This window comes from Numenius arquata, chromosome W, assembly GCF_964106895.1.
Source record: "Numenius arquata chromosome W, bNumArq3.hap1.1, whole genome shotgun sequence".
In the NCBI taxonomy this organism is placed as follows: domain Eukaryota; kingdom Metazoa; phylum Chordata; class Aves; order Charadriiformes; family Scolopacidae; genus Numenius; species Numenius arquata.
Window position 1 is genome coordinate 660,365 of NC_133615.1, and position 17,658 is coordinate 678,022.

General features: G+C 41.1%; 1 protein-coding gene across 1 annotated transcript in view; it reads right to left on the reverse strand.

The window, feature by feature from the left end:
* Window positions 1-17,658, reverse strand: part of LOC141476563 (WD repeat-containing protein 7) — an 87,505-nt gene that overhangs the window by 62,188 nt on the left and 7,659 nt on the right. The window contains exons 9-18 of the mRNA XM_074165255.1: window positions 17,357-17,498; window positions 16,595-16,843; window positions 15,028-15,248; window positions 14,119-14,314; window positions 13,711-13,925; window positions 9,281-10,050; window positions 8,935-9,023; window positions 5,332-5,421; window positions 3,321-3,439; window positions 1,925-2,048 (exon numbers count right to left, since the gene is read on the reverse strand). Of these exons, the coding sequence (XP_074021356.1) occupies window positions 1,925-2,048; window positions 3,321-3,439; window positions 5,332-5,421; window positions 8,935-9,023; window positions 9,281-10,050; window positions 13,711-13,925; window positions 14,119-14,314; window positions 15,028-15,248; window positions 16,595-16,843; window positions 17,357-17,498 (2,215 nt within the window). The remainder of the gene's footprint in view (window positions 1-1,924; window positions 2,049-3,320; window positions 3,440-5,331; window positions 5,422-8,934; window positions 9,024-9,280; window positions 10,051-13,710; window positions 13,926-14,118; window positions 14,315-15,027; window positions 15,249-16,594; window positions 16,844-17,356; window positions 17,499-17,658) is intronic.

Here is a 17,658-nt window from a genome sequence, read left to right on the forward strand (position 1 = left end):
CAGACAACACAATTAAATACCTTCTCAGTCCTGCCATTCAGGAGAAGCACAAACTCTGTAACCTGAATTCACAGTTTTCAACACTGTTAATATACAAAAAATTTCCAATTTGCTAGTCATGACCTGTTTGAAAGGTTTTCAGTATCGGCGCTTTCCCCATATCGAGCATTTACATTCAGGTCATTCATTCAGCCATGCTCAGCTGATCCCTCTATTTTCTATTTTCTTCCTGTGTTTTAAGGCTTTTATTGTTCTGTTAGATAAGCACATCCTAATTTAGCGTTAAAACAAATGCCCTGCTCTGATTTGCTAAGGACTGACAGAGGGCAAAGCACGGCTGTACGTGTAATTACTTGTAGTGAATGCATACAAAATACTCAAGTTTTTTCCTGCCTATGGCTGTAGAAGCGCCTGCTGTGCTTATAACCTGAGCACAAACATAAGCACAAGAGGGAGAACAAAATACAACGCTTCCAACCGATGCACGTGTAAAATAGAACTGCGTACTCTACTCTAAAACTTCCAAATGCAATTGTTTAAGTAATAAGGAGTACCAGAAATAACAAACTATTGGAACTAATATGAATTTCCAGTTGTTTTCAAGTAGGTTTTTAACCTATTTTTAATAAGTTCCCTTTTTGGAAGCAGTCAGCCAGCTAAAGCAGGCGCTGCAGAGTGGCTTTTATATACTTCCCCGACACAATTATGTCCGTAACCTTGCACCCAACAAGGTCGTTCGGTATCACTCCAGAGAGTGGAAATCAGTAATCATCAACAGCGGCTACAGCAGCTACTCCGCAGCTAGAGCTGTATCTACAAACCAAGTATAACCAGCCTCAGAAGAAGAACAATTAAAAAATCCACCCTAATATACAAAACAGCACAAATATCAAGAGGAATCAAGGCTCTTTGGCACGTATATCCAACATACATTCACTTATTATTCCCCGCTCGGCTGCACATCTAACTGTGCAACAACATCCCCATAATAAGGCAAATGCTACATGGCTGAAGGCTGTAATTAACAGTGGCTTAGTCTTACCAACAAATTCCCAACATCACTTGAAAGTACTGCGCTCCATGTAATTTATGCATTCAATTTAGATTTAATAAGATTATTACACATCTCTCAAAAATCAATTGGCATTTAATAGAGATCTTTCTCTGCACAGAAACAGGATTCTTCACTGGAAAAAGAATCTCATTTTAAGAGACATGAACACCTACAACTTACAAACAAACAAACATTCTCATTCATGAAAATATGCATTTTTACTGGCATTACACGAGGCAGATTTGTTTGGGCATCATTCTACAAGGGCTAGTTTCTCGATGGATAATTGAATGGAGTAGAAGTATCTCCTGGTGCTGACAGGTCTTACAAGAACATACCCTTAGAGTCTGTACAACCTCTGCTTTAATAACAATGAAAATAGCTATATTTTGGAGAAAAATACAACAGATTAAATAGTGGTCAGTAGCTATTGAACTTATTAGGAGAATAATCTTTACCCAACATCTCCCTGCAGCACTTGGCAAGCACTGGCTTTGAACCCCGATGGGGCAGGCGCTGCATCAAAGGGTTAACAGACTGCAATGGACCATACACTGCAGGACCCTCTCAGCATCCTCTTGTACTGCTGGGATGCCCAGGGATCTCTTTAGAACAATTTCTATAATCTAATTATACATTCTTTGAGAAGGAACACAAGTGTTTTACCACTAGTACCTTATCAGCCCTTTTCATTGCAAGTTTCTACCCCAAAAACCTCTCAACTACAGCCTTTTCTATATAACCCTAGATTTTCCCCCCAGAATTTTGCCCCAAATTGTAACACTGTTCATAATTTTGGGTACAAAATGCCTTTTTTTTTTTCTTTTATCTAGCAACCAAGTTATTTTGGTTTGACGCAGCGTTACTTACGTGATATAACGCTGTCAATGTACTGGGGTAGGTAGGGAGCCCAGGCATCAATGGTTTCTTTCCGCCCCGCCTGCTCGATTCTTCTCAGTTCCGCGAGCAGCAAGGCCTGGGCAGCTTCTCTCACCTGCGAAGCCAACAGCAACGTCGTGCAGACTCAAATATCAAATAGTTATCAGTGTGCTTTCGGCGTAATTTAGCAAGAACAAAAGAAAAAAACTTCTACAGAAAACTAACCCGAGCTTTTATCAGATCTTCGTTTTTCCCCCACCCCTCCCCACCTTACGCACAGAAGCAAAATAACCACCAAGAAGGTTTCTCCCTCGGGGAAATCAGGCTGAACCTTTTGTTTGTTTGACAGGCCACCGCAATTTTAGTTTTCCAGAAGCAGTTTGTAATCACCCTTCTCTACAGCATTCCCAAAGTTGGGTCCAAAATTCCAGATGTCAATGAGTGAAGTTTTTCTAAGCCTCATGAATGTTACGATATGAAAGCAAAACAATCAATCTTAAAGGATTTTTTCCCATGAGACGTACTCATTTACTATGTATTGCAGAAGACTGAACAATGAAAGCAAAGGAAAATATATAAATACATTCATCAATAGACATGTTATTTTCATCTAAAAGATTTAATGCACAAGGAAGTGATTTGATCACGCTAAAATAAAAAATTGTGGACAAACGGAATATAAGCGCGCTGCCCTGACAGCTAAGGATGCCTAGCAACTGGACTCCTGTTGCTTAATAATTTTAATGAGTCTCAAAGTAATTACCCTCCCAGGAAGCCACCTCCCAGTACATCCTATCTAGCTAAAGAACAGGTGATCAGGTAGCAAAAAACCTATTCCCAATTAAGTTCCAGGACCACCGAGGACCCACAGCCCCCGGCCCTGCTCCGTTGCTCCCTTCCCACGTGGAAAGTTGCACACTCAGCACATTTTCTGCCAGACCAGCACAGGTGTAGTCCTAAGGCCCACTAGTCATTTATCAAACACTCCGGTGACAAACCTTTTACTGCCTCCTGTACACATGCTCCAAAAAAAAAAATAAAAAATCAAGCAATTCAGCACTCTCTTGAAAAAATACAGGGTATGGTCTTTTAATCCTAATAAGATTCTTAATGCAATCATGGAAGTTTTTAATCCAGTAAGTTCTTTAAAAAATACATACAGCATCCAGAAGGTAAAAATATATATGTATATTTAGACACGATCACTTTTGCAACATTTTGACAGGTTAACTGGAAAATTAACTTACTAGATCTGAAATAAAAGCTGCAGGAACTTGTGTCTGAACCAAATTATAGATTTTTTTTTTGTATTAAGGGAAAATGTGATCAGTAAAGGACAACATAAACCTCCCAAAACCTAGCCGTACAAAATTATTACTGCAATCACCTCCAAGCATCGATCCTGCCACCTGCGAGCCAGCATCTCCAGCAGAGGAGGGCGGAATTTATCCAGTCCCAACAGGTCGGGGAGCATCACGCAGTGCATCGCAGCGAGCTGGCTCCACCCTGGTAAAACACACCACAACGGGGAGATAAACACAACAAACACCCAAGCAATTTTCAGTCTGAAAATGCCATCAAGTAAATTCACACTGGCCACTGGTACACAGGACATCTTCAGGAGAAGGTGGGACAAAGAGGGAGACAAATAAAAATAGAACCAATAGAGCAAGAGAACTGTCTTTTCTGTCATGGGAATCTGGGGCTCACCCCATCATGGGCTGCACCCCGACTTTACAGATTCCAGCTGACCTCAGTGGCTGGAATGTACAGTGCATGTGCCTTCCGTATGGGACAGGAATGAGCTTTTCCAGCTCAGATCTCAAACACATGCAAGGGGCACATGAGACAGCAGCAGACAGCCTTAAATCAGTCCTGATTGAACACAAACATCCCTCTTCCTCCCCAGGCCCTCTCAAAAGGACTTGAGCATCTAGTCAAATGTTTGGATTTTAAACTTGCATCCTTAAGAATACACTCAACGTACACACTACATACCAAAAAAATCCCCAAAACATTATGGCTAATTTTTGGAAAAAGCCTAAGCCATGGTTCTGAGCTCAAGACTTCGAAGCCCTGCTCAAACCATGATTAGCATTATTTATCACAATATTTCATGTCCTAAGTGCAAGTGTGATATAACTCAATTACAAAAACTTAGCATATGAATTACTACAGGAAAGATTACATAGAATTTTCTGTCTGTTTTAACAGGTATGGAAATACGTAGAAGCACGTGTTTGCCTGCTCCCCTTGTCTCTGCATCTAAGCGTGACTCCCCCAGCTTACCTTAGGGCATCCCTCCTACCAGCCTGCAACGGGGGGAGTCACACCCAGGAAAGACAAGCGTGTCAAGCTCAAACAACACAGCTTCTAAAAATGCTTGCAAAGTACTCTACGCAAAACAATTCTTCCAGTATTATGCTCTACGTTGACTTGAGAAACCGTAGAAATGCTTCAGGTGAGCACATAGATCTACATTTTTAGACTGTCAGCAATATTGAGCAGAAAAATCTAAATATTTTAACTAATAGAGCTCGTCATGGTGCTACAAGAAAAGAAATCATTAAGTCAATTTTCCTTAAAGAAAAGTGGATTAAAAAGGGGAATTTCCAATTTAAGAGAGCACATTTCTACTACTTGAGATATATGACAGCAGGAATTTATAGCTAAGTAATAAGGCATAAAAATCCTGATTTAAAGCAGTTTGCCAACAGGGACACAAAGGGGGCTCGTTTGTTTGTGCCAATCTTGTTGGCAGAAAACATTCCTAATAACATGGATAAATATTTATTAGAAAAGATAATCAACCCCAGCACAAAACTCAAGTAGTTTAAATAAACACTAAGTTGTCAGAAGCACACACAAAAAAAATATATATTTAAATGGCACATAACTGATTTTGTTTGTTTCATTTTGAAAGGAGCATTACATTTTTAGTCTTTGGATTTGTACCATGGCCTAGAGAGTGCTGGTGCTCTCTCCTCTCGGGAGCAGAAGCCCCATTCCACGCTCATCCCCGCTGGGGCTGAGCCTCCTCCCGAGGAGCGGCTCCCGGAGCCGGAGTTGGGACACGCCACACGCTGCCCGTGGGCATTTCCCTTTCTTACAAGGGGCTGAGATTTTTATGTCAAAAGACAACAGCAAACCCCCCCAAGATCCGAAATGTCATCTTTGACACACCAGTTGAGAATGGAATTTACAGACAGCCTGAGACGCGCAAACGGGATCTGCGCACCCTCTACCAGCCTTAATGCAAAATATACAACCCCCCCCTCCGCCTGTCTTTCTTTGCAAAGAAAAATTCCTGCACAGATCAAATTAAAGTCATGTCATAACAATGATAAGGGACATTAGTTGAAAGTAAAAGACAAATAGAAAAAGTGAGAAAAGAATACCTTCATTGACTAAGAAACAGGTATGTAAAGCAGGAGCAGTGTCAGAGCCAGAGTGCCCAGCTTCAGTGCTAGAAGAAACAGCAGGAGCGACTTGCAGAGGAAAGAAGAAGAAATAAAGAGAAAAAAAAAAAAAAAACAAAGGAAAGTGAGGAGAGCAGCTTCTGAAAAACAGATTAGTATCACTGAAGAATGAAAAACAAAGCTGGAGGAAACTGTGATAATATTAAACTTAAAAAGAAGTCTAGGTTTTACAGGAAGTAGGATGCCAGAGAGAGGAGGACATGCAACTGCAGAGAACACACACACACTGACACAAACCGGCACGTTTGGAAAGGACACAAGTACCTGTAAGGAAAGCGATTACAAACGTGTTTTTAAATAACTAGATCTGGGTTGACAGCACGCTTTACTATGATTTTTAAAAACAGGAGTTTCGCTGCTTCTTTCGCTGCTTTCCCCCTGTTTTGGTAGATTTGGAATTTGCACTACTCATTCATTACCCCACAAATAACCCCCTTTAAGCCTGGGCTGCTCCATCTGTCACTCCAAAATGCCCCAGAACGTATTCCTGATGGCTAGTTTTAACGCGGGTTCGCTTTAAATGTCTCCCCATTCAAATAATTTTAACCCTGTAGCAAAGAAAGGGCTGGGAGTAGGACGCAGGAGCAGACAAAGTGTCCCGTGGGCGAGCGCACGGTTCCAGCGTGTGACTCACAGCGGTGTCTGGGACATTTATTTTGTAAACTGCAGCATTTCTTGCTGCAAATGTAATTTAAAAGCAGTTCTAAACATTATACTCCCACTAATGCCTCATGACTTAATATTACCACATGAAAAGCCGCGCAGACCTTATGGCATACACATGCTACAAGCCGAGGTCAGCGCGGAGATTTAGAGGTCACTCTCTGACACTTCCTTCCTATAGAGAGATTACCATATGTCATGCACAAGCATCTCCAAATTAATCCCCCTCTTTTATTCCGTTGCGGAACAACAATGGGTTCAAGCTCCCGAACCCATTCCGCATTGTCTCCCGAAGGGTCTGTTTGCTTTTCATGCAGTGGACTTCTTTTGTCACTGGGGGACATCTGCATCCAAACTACTCTTTCCATCCTTCCCACGCAAATGCATCCTGACGGCACGTGTGCAGTGACGGGATGACCAGCGTAAATCACTGCATGGCAGCAAAACCTAGTTCCAGTAGATGTATTAAAAAAATTATTTATTTTATGAAAAAGATTGCTTGTAAAAACACAAACCCATCCCATGCTGGAACTAAAGTCTTACTTGAAAGTCTTTTTGGCCTGGTTTTGTTGCAGTCAGCGTCGGTAATTAAAGCACTGCAATGGGAGCAGCTGGGGCTGAGCAGCACAGAGCCCTGCTCATCCCGGCACAAATACAGGTCACACGGATGGACATCAGGCATGTCATTAATTGTGTCTCTAATTGATTTGTAAGAACGGCAGCACTGGAAATACATGAGCAGCGATATACTGCAAGGAGAGCGCGTGGGATGTAAAGGTAAGACGCTGAGGGAACTCATGGCCCGAGGGTGGCACTAAGGACCAAACTCACCTTCCCCAAGAGGGTGCGATGGGCCACCAGGCACAGGAAAAAAATGACAAATTTGGGAAGAGGAGTATTTTTCTGTATTTTTGAAAGCACACAATTTCATTTTTATCAACTGTTTCTCTTGAAGTTATAAATACTTCCACTGGGGAACTAAAGTTATGTCTACCCCCAAAATCAGCAAAGCTATTTCAAAGGATAATGACATAGCTGTCATTTGGGAAAGAAAATCATAATGGAACTACAGCTTTAAAAACAAAACTCAAACCCTCTCTATGCCTAGTTACGTTTTTTCTTGCATTGACTTTGCCATATACACACCATCTCTGAGAAATCCTGACTTTTCAAATAATTCTCTTTCAAGGAGGAAAAGTAAATGGCTGCAAAAAACAAAGCAAAGCGAGAAACCAAACCAGCCCCACACGTTGGGATAAAAGCCCTGATTTCTCTTTTTACTTCAGCTTTGTTACTGACCGCTACTTCTCTATTTGCACAGCACACTCGATCGTGGAAAAGGCTTGAGGCGTATCACTCCTGAAACTGATTTTCCCTTTGCAACCCGAGATCACAGTAAGTTAATATTTATATTTAGGAAAAGAATACACACAAATGTTGCTGATGGGCAACTTTCCTCCTCAAATATAAACAGCTCCCTTTTTTTTTGCACGAGTGAAGAAAATCACACAGTTGATGTATAAGTTACCTGTTGTGCTTCCTAACTCTCTAATACAAGAGCAGGTCCAAAGTTAAAGATATTTTTAAAAATGTACATATATCTTTAATGTACATATTTAAAGATTGCACATGGTGGTAAATAACAGTGGCAAAGTATTTGTATTCTGCAAAATGCAATCAATTTACACATTGCAAATTTCTCTGAATTCATATAGCTTGAAAAGACAAAGTTTTCATAGAAGATAAAAATGAAAGATATTTGAAATTTCCTCTGAAAATTGCAATTAAGTCCTGAAGGATATCTGCTTTATAGATTAACTAAAAAAAATAACCAAATGATGTGTATACCTTTCCTCTTTGTTGTATCATATAGCAAAACACGTATGACAAAGGTTACACACCAATGTTCTCCCCAAGCCGTTAGATATCTTCAGCTGGTGCCCTGCAGACTCCATTCCCCTGGTGCCCCCACAAGTAAGTACTGCCCCTCCTCTCTGGGGCACCGCAGGCATCTGCGCTATCTTCCTGCCCCACGAGCCCCACCTGCCCCCCTGAGTCACCCCACGCTCTTCCCAGCAGTTTCCTTACTCCTTAGTTTTGAGCTTGAGTCAGAATTGGCCCCAACGTGGTGGTTTACATTTACTTTACCTTTGGTATTAAGAGCGGCAGCTCATTTTGCCCCATCAAAAAGCAGCTCTAGTTTAGACAGCAAGCCTCCTCTTCCTCTGTCACCTCTCCAAGGAAGCTCTTGTCCCCACTCCACTCCAGCAAAAAGTAATGTCTAACCTTGTGTACATCCTCCTTCTACATCACAGGTTCTATACCTTGTACTTAACTGTTATTACACTTACGGAAGAGACAACGCAGACTATTAAAGGACCCTTCAGTGTCACCCGCTGCCATCTTTCCTAACTGCAAGTGATGACAATAGCAGCAGTGGTAGAAGTAGTGCTAAATAGAATAATTTCTTCATAAAAAAGAGAGGAAATATATACATACTACTTACATGTGTTTACCTTTATGCTTTAGATCATAACATACATAACCCTTTTTGTATTAGTCTGTCTAGCCCCTAGTTACAGATTTTAAACCTCTTACACCTCAGCACCAGCATGTTTGGGAGCACATAAAGATGCAAAAAAAATCCATTGTCAGGGAATGACTTCATGACAGTATCTGCACCTTGTATTGACTCTTAGAAAGACTTCAGTCATTAACATTTTTTATCTAGAATATTACACTACTTCTTCCTCCCACACAGAAGCTAGCAATATTTTTATCACTTGATAGCAAGGTGATAACTTCAGTGTCAGAATCTGAAATGACATATCAAATTGCTTCAAAGGAAGCGATTTTTACCTTGTTTAATTTGTCCTTGGGCTGCATGACTTGAAATTGAAGGGGGCGCCTTCGCTTTTGCCATCTCCGGAGTGCCTGGCCTAGGTGGCCTAAACACAAAATGGACACGAAGGGGGAGAAGGAGGAGGATAGGGGGGATAAAAAAACCCAACATCGTTATCTTGGCATAAAAAAAATACCAGAGTCTGGAAAGAAGAAATACACTCAGTTTCATGTAGGTACCAAAGGTTTTCATAGTTATTTAATACATCAAAACCCAGAGTAAAATTAGACAGAATAAAATGCTGTATTAAAGCAGAGACTGGGAAAGCAAGTCACCCCAACTTCAAGGGCCTATTTGCCGTACCTGGTGGGACCTTTCTTCATGTGGTCTCCAATGAAGGTGGCATTGGTCATACTCATCAGCGTGTTGGCCAGCGAGATGACGGAGAGGAGGTGCTGAGTGGTGACGGCACGTGATACACCATACGTCCCCTTGCCCAGGCCTTCTGTAATGGACATTTTCCTGCCCAGCTCCACGCCATCATACGGGGGTTTGCCCACAGGCTGGTTATAGCCTGGAAGCATCAGGGACATGTGGCCCCCTCTAGACAGGAGGCCAAAGGACACAGAGCAGTGTGGCTTGAGCATCCCAAGACGATCCAGGCAAAGCTCGTCTAGAACAGAATTCAGGCCCCAGGCATGAAGACAGGACATGAAAAGCTTTGCTGTATCCATGGTTAGATTATATTCTAATAAAGTTAATGGTTTAGATTTGCTGGAGCGATATTCTGGGTCACCGTCTTCTCTTCTCTGTCTTAGTGATTCTTCATCCTCATCTTCATCATCAAGAAGATGCTCTTTGATATTCTCTTTGATTGTTTCCTTGACCTGCTGGAAGAGGACGGCTGCCCGTTTACCAGTCAAAAAGGAGCCCCCTTTATCAGACCCACCAGAGGCTTTCTGTAAATTCTCGGGAGAAACGAGTGCAGTGTTGGGTCTAGAGGCCTCCTCTGTCAGCAGCTGGATAATCAGGGCTTCCACATCAAAGAACAGCACGTGTATATCGGGATCTGTTAAGTTAGTCTTTATAGCTTGAACCATCAGGGAATTATGGGAATATTTAGGTAAATTCCCCTGAAAAAAAGAAAAAAAAAAAAAAGAAAAAAATCTAAGTGTCAATTGGATTCCTTTCTTTACACTTTTCACAAAAATAATTCACAAATTGAAGAAGCTGTGGATGATCAAAGTTTGAAAACTCTGGGGTATAAAACATATTACGACAAGCATTATGAAAGTATCAGCAAAGAATTTCACAGCACTCTTCACAATGTCAGGAATGTCAGACTTGCAATCAAGTGTTATGCCCCTAAAATACATAAATTTCACTTACAGAAGTTTATCAGATAAATAGAGCTCTCTAGATAAGACAGAAGTTCACGTTTCTTTCCTGTGAATTCTGAAAGATAACAGTTACATGCCAAGGAAAAAGAGAATTCCAATATTTAGTTATTAAACTGTTTTTTCCACAACTGATACAGGCTGAATGGTTTGTTTAGAAAACATCAACCAAGTAGAATTAACCCATAAGTTCTTAATATTTATCACCGATAAAATCCAGACAGTCAAGGCTCCTATGTCTTTTCTCACCAATAACTCAACAACCTTAACTTTAGTATAAACTCTCAGTTTGATAGTCTCTAAACATTTCCTTTCTCTGCGGTCTTTTTTAAAGCACATTTCCAGCAAACAGCCAGAGCCTACCACAATCAGCAAACAGCCAAATCCTGCTCCTCTTTCTGTGCTCAACTCCGAGAATGAAGAAACTATGTTGATTAAATAAACTTCCCATGAGAAGCAAATAATGGATAATTGAAAACAGAATAGAAATAATTAAGTGTCAATAAATAATAGCTGCAAATTGTGTTCTGCAATGCACTGATTTACTGATATATTCTTCATTTATTTAGAAAATCTATTTTTTTTTTCTCAAAATGTAATGTAGGTAACTTTTTATGAAACGGTCTCTGGTAAGGGTCACAATGGCAAAGCTAAAACCAACAATGTAACCAAAATATTTTAGCTATTAATCATCATTGACTGCTGGTATAGAACACATTTTGCTGTGCTGTGTATAGCGGTGGTTTTGGTCAGTGTTGGGCTGAAGGCTGGACTCGATGATCTGAAAGGGCCCTTCCAATCTAGGCAATTGTGTGATTCTACACAACACCTTCATTAGGTGTGAGGAACCTGCACGTATGGGCACGGCCGGACTGGACACAGCAGGACACACGTGTATTTGTAGAGAGAAGCCGGTGTTGTTCCAAGGAAAGCTCCCTTTAAGTGACATTCCCTTTCCAAAGGGAATCCAGCCGGGAAGGTGCAGGCGGTGCCGGTCCCTGTGCAGGGCTCTGCTGCTCTCTGCCGGCCACGGCCTGGGAATCGGCAGCGGGACACCAACCACCTTTTTGTGCCAGGGCTTGGGAACGCTGCTGAACAGCACCAACACACTACACAACCATAACAGCTGGCCACGCCGACAGGCCTTCATTAGGGAACCAGTAATGATGAGTGGCAGAGGGCTGGACTCACCAGTGAGAGCACACGTGAGCAGGGCAGTCACGGCATTGCCAAAGGTGGCCACCCCCCGAGACTAATACGCAACTCCAAGGGTATTTTTCCCAGTTTCCTTCAAGAGCATTTTGCACTTCTGCCCACTAATCTTTAACAGAACGATAAAGATGTAAGCCAGGGGTCACAGTCTTCCTGTGACAAAGTTCATAAATCCCTCACAAGGTCAGGACGTATCTTTTCTCTGTGTTTGGCCAAACCGAAGCCCCCGAGAGAGCTCCTCCCTCGGGCTCTGCTCTGGGGATCAGCAGTGACACGCCACTGAGCCCACCGGCTGAACTGCCAGCGACAGTTAAGCCTGTTTCTAAAATTTACTGATTGCCTTTTTGTTCCACCTCTGCAAGCTGATGCTGTTAGCTGCATGTTACCTTTCAAGACAGTCATTCCAAATCCATCAGACTGAGTAATAATTAGGCACGTTAAAATTGACGGGATATTCAGAACAAATTCTTGTACCGTTCTGTCCTCCTGTCATGGTTCCTTAACATTTTATTTTTTTTTTAACACTGTACTAGCTTTTCTTGGGATACGTGCTATATTGTACTCTATTTGCTCTTCAGAATAATAAAAATAACGTTGAAATGTAAAAATTACTCTTTACACAATTCAAAATCCAAGTTATTTCTTATTGTGAGATAATAAATTCAGAAAAACAACTCACTACTAGTTCTTAATAAACTTCCCCACATTTCAAAATATTTAAGGTGCTTCCAACTTGTGCAATAATAACCAGGATGGAGAAAAATCACCCTCTGACTCCAGAAGTGCAGAGATCTTACTACGAGCATTTCCTTCTTGCTTAGGCCAGTAAGAAGCCTGTTGCTGTACTCTGTTACATCCACGTAAACTGGAGTTCTGTCTCTAAATGAACACACACGAACCCGCCGTGGCTTGAGCGCTCTCTATACACAGACACACAGCGCTCTGAACAGCTAATGAATGCTTTTCACGAGTTACTACACACACTTCCATTTGAATTTATCACTGAAACCACAAAACATAATTTAAAAACTCCTTAAACATTAAGCACTGAAATATTTAGGAATCAACTAAGCCCATTAATATCTTCTAGCATTAAACACTTAAAAAAAAAAAAAAGCCTTTCTCAAGTTGTAATTAATTTTCAGCATTTAAGTTCCTTTGGCTCCATTTATATCTATTTGCAGATATATTTCAGTAATACCTTCTCTGAACTGTCACACAGCAGCAATTACCAAACTGAAATAAAATCAAGCTCTAGCTCCACCTTTAGCAAGACCTGCAGGAGCGTATAAAGCATGTTCAATGTCGGGGGAAGAGGGAAGGAACAGATCAATGCCGATTCCATTCCTCAAAGTTGGCACAAAACCAAAAGGGTGAGACTCGCTTCTGATAGGTATGGATCACAGCCTGACTCCTGGTCTACCCAGCAGTACTACAAATTAACTACATAATTAAAATGTATGTAATTGAGCAAATATGCCAGATTCTACAAAATGCTGCTAAATCCGGATTTTAAATAAACACAACCTCCAAAACCCACAGTAGAATGCACACTGAAATGGGAGGTGGCATCATGAGCAGTAAGATAAACTGGGGAACAGCACCCGGAGATAAATGGAAGGGATTGTGTTTGTTGATATTAAAACTATATTACTTCCCAGCTAGAAAGAGACAAGTTTACATGGTGCATAACCTCTGTTCTTACTGAACCTTGAGAAAAAGACAGGGTTGGAGGGGTCGAACTAGATGATCTCCAGAGGTCCCTTCCAACCCCACACGGTTCTGTGATTCTGTGACAGTGAAAGCAGCACAGAGTTAGAGACAGCAAAGAGGAAGTTTAAAAGCATTAGACTCCAGTGAGAAAAGCGCTACCCCTGAGAGCACAAAAATAGAGAAAAATTAAGAGAAACATAACTCTAAATAACACCACCTGCAGTGGAAACTGCGCAGTGACGTTGAATGACGTTGAAAAAGGCTGATAATTTTTTTTCAAGCCAAGCGAACTCCTAGGACTGACCCATGGCCAGGTAAAGCCAGTTTTGGTCTTTCTATTCAATTTTCAGAGAGCATTGGATAAGATCCTTTCAGTTACAATGATGAAGGCCTCCCATATTTTAATCAATTATTTATGAATAAACGTTTCAGGTCCTGCATTAAAACCAGACAAATTGCAACGCCACTTGCCTTGTCAGAGGCTTCGGAAGCCAGCAGGTTGGTGGCCAGGGTCTGCAGTTTCTGATGGGCCACGTTCTTCAGAGCGGCCAGGCTGCGCCGAGTCATGGCCTGCTTCAGGTTGACAGCGGGATGGCTAAGGGCGTCCACCGCTGCCGGCACCGCCTCGTCACACGCGTTCAGGATCTCCACCGCTGTTATGCCCATCACACACCTGTCCAGAGCACCTACAGAGGTTTTCAAAAGCAGGAGTTTAAGCAAAACCAGTTTGGAATGTCCAAAATATCACAAGTACAACAACAGGTGAAAATAATTAACAGCACAGAATACAATGCATAAAAGTTTCCCTTGTGTTAACAGCTGGTTTTAGAACTAATATTCCTAAAATTGTTTAATCAACATCTTTGAACTGAACCTTACCAGTATCCATTTGCCAGACGTAGACAGAGCCATCTGAGCATCCCACCACCAGGTAGTCATCGGAAGGCCTCCACTTTATGACTTGAATAGGGAAGAGGTGCCGGGATGCCAGCATGATGCATTTTTTCTCCCGCAGGCTCAGGAGACCTACCGAGTGATCACTGGCAACGGAGCAAACGCAGTGCTGGACTCTTGCCTAACAAAGGGAAAGAGTAAAGAAAAAGAAAATAAATCTTCATTGTAATGCGGACAGTTTGCATTTAATCTCTTCTTCACTGGACCGAGCATGGTAATCAACAGCCTATTTTATAAGCAATACCCAGGCACATAAGTCTATGGCTGAACTCACTGAGCTCACTAGAAACGCAATCTCACTTGCAGCAATTCTCTTGAATCCAATCTCTTGCACACCACAATGAGCAAACAGGTATTAGACCCTGTTTTATTGAGCCAAAATAGAAACCACGGTTTTTAAGCAAGTCAATGTCATTTTGTTCATTAAATTCTACCTACTCATGCAAGTTACAAAAGTCAAAATTGCCTTTAAATCCTATGAGCTACCTGGTGGGGGACGCTTGCCTATGACGAATTCCAAATACCTTCAGGGGAAAGGCTGCTTCCATGTCATGGGAATCCTCCCCCCTCTATACCATAAAATGCCAAGCATTTCCTTAGCTAGCTAGGCTTTCATATCCGGTTTTTCTACTATTTTTAATCCTTTACATAGCTAAAACATGATGGGAACAAAACCACGATCAACAGAACAATTAAACTCTTTGGTGTATACATTTATCAGTGCTAAATCTTCAGTATTTCATGTTCCATTCACATTCTGAAGGAGGGTCTGAGGAGCTGTACCATTTACGGAAAGTGTGAGAAAGGTTATCAGACGTATTATGTAGAACTTACGCTACAGTTTTCTGGTGGAACTAGAAGCTGTGTAATTTCTCCACCATGTACACAGAAGATATGTTTCATCTCTCCAGAAAATATATCCCATATGATGACTGAGAAATCCACACCACCTGAGATCAAATACCTTTGATCATAACGAGAAGAAACCTGATGAGGATACAATAAACATGTAATTTTGTTTCGATGGCCTCGGAGAGTCCGGTGAGGTGGCCAACCTGAGAAATCAGGTGAGGGACGAAAGGAGGGGTGGAAAAAGAGAGAGAGAAAAAACATAATTCAATAGAACAGTTAACAATTCAAAACAATGTTCTTGATTAAAAGAATAAATACAGACATACTGCAATTTTTGACGGAAGTTCTTTTAGAATTAGTCCTCTCTTTAAAATGTTCATAATTTTTTTTACTGGACATGGACTGAATAATTCTTTTTGTCTTGCTGTACAACCTCCCTTTAATGCAATTCAGCTGTCTTAAAACAGCTTCCGTCTCCCCCCCCAAAAAATCCCCGAAAAAAATAATTTAAAAGGCCACAAAGATGTGAAAAAATAAATTCCCTTCTCCGTCAAACATGAATTTATCCAAGGTTATAATGAAAAGTACCAGTACCAGGAAAATTGCATAATCTTACTCTGTACTGGCCACAAGAGTGGCATGAGAGTCTGCGGTGCTATGCATTTGGTGCTTGTGCAGAATAGGTTCATGACATCGCATTTAAATGTAAAAAAGAAAATATTTTTTGTGAACACACAGCAAGAACGGCGAGTCTTCTGTTCACTGAGATTAAATACATTAGTTAAATCATGCTCATTCCAACCTTTTAATTACTGCAAAAGATGCTTATAAAAACCATCTTTTTAGATGGCAAATTTGACAAAACAGGCCCAATGAATTAAATCCCAGAATCAGGTATTCTAGGCAGTACCTGCACGACAGAGAGGAACTTTTTCCTCTACATGATTATGCTTTCTAGCAAGCACAGCAAATCTTATGTAGAAGACACACAGGCACTTTATGAGTATAAAAATCACCAATGCTTATTTGTGGAATAATGCAGCAACTTTGAGGCAATCCAACTTCATGTTAAGAAAAAAAAATATGATTTTTTTAGAAAGTTATATAAAGTAAATCAGTTATAGAAAGGAAACAGTGCAACCGACAGCCTTGTATATAACTGACAAGCTCGTAGGTATATTTACAGAAAAATATTTGTGTCTCTTACATTTATCAGCATTTGTAAAAAATCAAACCCCAAATATTTGTTCTGAAACTATGATCACAAAAGAATTAAAATAATGTTATCTGGAACCAAAATATACAACAGCAGGCCAAGGTATAGCACCCAACTAACTACAGAATACACAGAGAGGAGTGCTTTGTTAGAGGCAGTATTTTCCCAAGACCACCTTCCCCGGCGCACTGACACCCGGTGCCACAGCCAGTCTGGGAGAGAGACGGGAGATGTGCCCTGCCACGTCTTTGCTCCTGCATCCCAGAAAGGTCTTACTTAAGTGTTCTCTGGTAAGTGCCAAGCCCACGCTGTAACCCAGCCTTCTTTTCCTACCTCTCCTGAGCATGTGCTCTCCCTGCAGCAGCTGAACTATGGCGGTCTGTGTTGCGGGCACAATGACGATGCTTCCATCCTCGCGCCCGCAGACCAGGCGCCCGTGCGCGGGGATGTACACGCTGGCTGTAACTTTGAGTGGTTCATTGATGTTTGGGATTAAGCTCAACTGGTCTATAATCCCAGCAGGGCGAGGAGTCAGTTTATCAAAAGCTTCCTGGAGGGATACTGAAGTTGTTGTTTGCAGTCCTGCTTGAGAAGGGAAAAAAAGAAAAAAGGAAGGGGTGAGGCAGGAGAAGGATTTAATAAAATAATAAATCAAGAACAGAAATTAGAAACGCTTTTCTGAGAAGGTCTCAAAGTTTAAACACACCATGTTACAATACTTTCAACACAGTAAAAAGTACACACTGGAGATTAATATACCAACTGGGTAACACGGAAACAACATATGTGAGAACTGGATAAGTATATGATCTAAGCTACAAGTTACACAGGCAGACAGCAACGACCATAGCTAATATTTGGAAAAAAACAGTTAAAACTTAATACCTGAAAAATATTAATAGAAATTAAGATTTTGATCATATATGGAAAAATTAAGTTACTGTAACTCTTACAAGAAGCTAACAATTAAAAAAAACCCAGCTTCAAGGATTAGTAGGAAAAGCAGCAGTGCTTTATATCCAGCACTGAAACGCATAGCAAAAAATAGAGATGCCCATTAAAGGGCTTGGCAACAAAACTGTTAACTAGGTGTACCTTTTGCACTCTCCTGTTGCTCAAGAGTATCAGGCACGTTCCAAATACAGAGTCTCCCTGAAGAATCCCCTTGGATTAGCAGCTTATAGGAAACCTCCCTGTGTCCATAGAAGAAGCGAGTAACTGGTGGGCATATTAGTAGCTGTTAAAAAACGTAAATTAACACTTCAGAACACATGCAAACCATGTACTAACCTCAAAATTTACTACGATAGATTTGCAAGAACAGCATTTGTAAATCAGATAGTTACTTATACCTAGCAATATAGGTCTAAGTACTAAACGTACAGCAGTCTTAGATG